The following is a 2,500-nucleotide window of genomic DNA, read 5'->3' as shown; positions in this document are numbered from 1 at the left end:
ATCGGTCCTGTAGGCCCGGTAGCTCCCAGAGAAAGCGGTTAGTTATGCATATCAAGATGGTGTTTTATCTTCTTAATCACAGATTACCATTTAAGGCTGTGGCCGAATATTGACAAACGTGCTAAGTTCAATATCTTTTATATATAATTACATTGCATAATACTTATGACTTACCTCAATGTACTGTGCTTCAGGAATTAGTATATAACTGGAATGAAATATCACATTTACTAATCTGAAGTGAGGCTGTAGATGTAGTGACTTCATAAAACAAACACTGAAAACATGCTAGCTTACTAGTCGGATTTCGAAAGGCTACTGGACAGAACCCGCGTGCTCCACTCTTCTACTCTCTCCTGTCTTACTCTCTACAGCCTTCACCCCCATGCACATGGCAGCGTATAGAGGTGACGAGGCCAGCGTTGCCTCCCTGGTCGCCGCGGGCGCTAACATCGACGTGTGCACACCCAGGAAGTTCACGCCTCTGCACACCGCCGCCCAACATGGCCACGACCACCTGGTTAAACTCCTGATCGAGTCCGGCTGTGACCGCCATGCCTGCTCGTCCACTGGCATGACGGCCCTCCACATGGCAGCAATGCAAGGCCTCAAGAGCACGGCCAAGCTGCTCCTCAAGTACGGACTGGACCCTGAGGCGCGAGACGAGAACGGACACACTCCTGAGACCTGCGCAGACGTGTGGGGGATGAACGACATTCGCTGGTGGTTCTCGAAACTCCAGAACTCGAAGCCGACGCCACTAACGAGGGGGAAACTTCATGTGATGTATCCCTTTTTATGACTTGCTAGAGTTTGAATACACAGATTCTTATCCTGCATCACACTAATATTTAGATTGCCTTTATAGAAAAAAATATTTTACATAAGATTGTCTATCAGTTGTGCATATATAAGATATGATTTCTTTGAATATTTTTTCTTTATCCTTAATCGTTGATGCTGAGCTTGTCATAATTGTAACTTCTTTAATGCTTACAGGCAGACAGTCAAGAGGTCTATGAATATGACCACAAGAATCTGGATTCAAATGTGCGTGCGCAGGAATGGTTTACTCTTAAGGATGTGATTCCCAAGACCCGTGATGGCCACTATCAGGACTCCCGTGGACATAGCTTTCTGCACTTGGCTGCCAGCCTCGGACACCATAAGACGGTCGAGGTCTTGATTGAGCTGTGCGATATATATCCTGGAGTCCTCACCCACCACGGTCAAACAGCGGATCAACTGGCACGACAAAATGGTCATTTCGACGTTGCGGAAGCTGTCGTCCAAGCGAGGACACGATATGAGGTAAGTTGCATTCTGTAGCAAATGCCTGGAAGTAAACCTTAGTCGTCGCTGGCTGATAGTAGCATCAGAATTTTAATTGATGTGCCTTTAAGACAGGGAAAAGTAAAGAGGGCCTGTATGGAGAGCTGCTTGGTGTAATTAGCACCGGGGATGATGTCAAGAAAGCATCTGAGGTAATGAAGGCAGGTGCCCCTCTGGAGCCCACTGGGGAGTACAGCACCCACGCCCTTGTTCTCGCAATCACATCCAACCGCCCGAGGATTGTCAGTTTGCTGTTAGCTGCTGGCACGTCTGTCAACATTACGTTTCACCGGCTCAATCTGGTGCAAGTGGCATGGCTGTCCCCTGATGTAACCGCTATGGTCAGCATGCTCATCACTAGGGTATGTACCATTTCTTCCGACCTCTTTTGACTTAAGATGGATAAACTTCTATACTCGCAAAACCGTGTGCAAATAACTCACTGGAAGATTCAATGGATAATCCTTGACTTTTTCTCCAGCACATGGAGAACGTCTTGCAGGAAGAAAAGGCACTCTGCGAATCTACCGAGCTGTGTGATGGCATCGATTGCTTGCTGAATGCTCTGAGAAGTCAGACACCGTGGAAGGCTGCATGGCCGACTCAGTCTTCAGGCAAGCCACAGCAGCAGCAGCTCCTCACCAGCCTCATGGTCGAAGCTGCACGAGCCAACTGTGCCTTGACCGCTCTCTTCCTGCAGCAGGCGGGAGCTCTGGCTCACGGGAACGATGTGTGCAGCGGCGTGTCTCCCATGGTGGCGGCGGTGAAGGAGGGGCACCAGAGGCTCGTCTACTTCATGGCCAAGACCACTGGGAGCCTTTACATTAGGGACGCTGTTGGCCAACTTCCGCGGGACTTGCTCTCACCTTCTCAAAGACAAGAACTAGAAAAGGTAAGCTAAAGGATTTCTTGCCAAATTACTGTTGTAGACAGAAAATCAGGAATTCATCATATGCTGAAGCACCCTATATCGTGTAACTTAGGCCTGCTTCTCTCTCTTTTTTTGTTGTTGCTTGCTTCTTTATTTATCAGATGCTGGGGCTGCATGGTAATTTGAAAATTATGCCTTGAATCTGAAGAACGTCTATTGGGAGTAATTTCTTCCTTCGTTTTTTGTATTTCACTTCAAGTAGGATTTAAAGCCTCTGTTTGTTACCAGTCATAAAAT

At 47.6% G+C, this 2,500-nt stretch overlaps 1 protein-coding gene across 2 annotated transcripts in view; it reads left to right on the top strand.

The window, feature by feature from the left end:
- The window catches only part of LOC122245052 (uncharacterized), an 8,525-nt gene that overhangs the window by 4,083 nt on the left and 1,942 nt on the right, over positions 1–2,500 (top strand). For both annotated transcript variants that reach the window (XM_043002996.2, XM_086537080.1), the window contains 4 exons: positions 375–781; positions 1,000–1,311; positions 1,404–1,694; positions 1,814–2,224. In XM_043002996.2, the coding sequence (XP_042858930.2) occupies positions 375–781; positions 1,000–1,311; positions 1,404–1,694; positions 1,814–2,224 (1,421 nt within the window). The remainder of the gene's footprint in view (positions 1–374; positions 782–999; positions 1,312–1,403; positions 1,695–1,813; positions 2,225–2,500) is intronic.

This window comes from Penaeus japonicus, unplaced genomic scaffold (assembly GCF_977035675.1).
Source record: "Penaeus japonicus unplaced genomic scaffold, GWHDUDI00000001_assembly GWHDUDI00000005, whole genome shotgun sequence".
Taxonomy (NCBI): domain Eukaryota; kingdom Metazoa; phylum Arthropoda; class Malacostraca; order Decapoda; family Penaeidae; genus Penaeus; species Penaeus japonicus.
The sequence above is the reverse complement of the archived record's forward strand: the minus strand, read 5'-3'. Positions and strand labels throughout refer to the sequence as shown.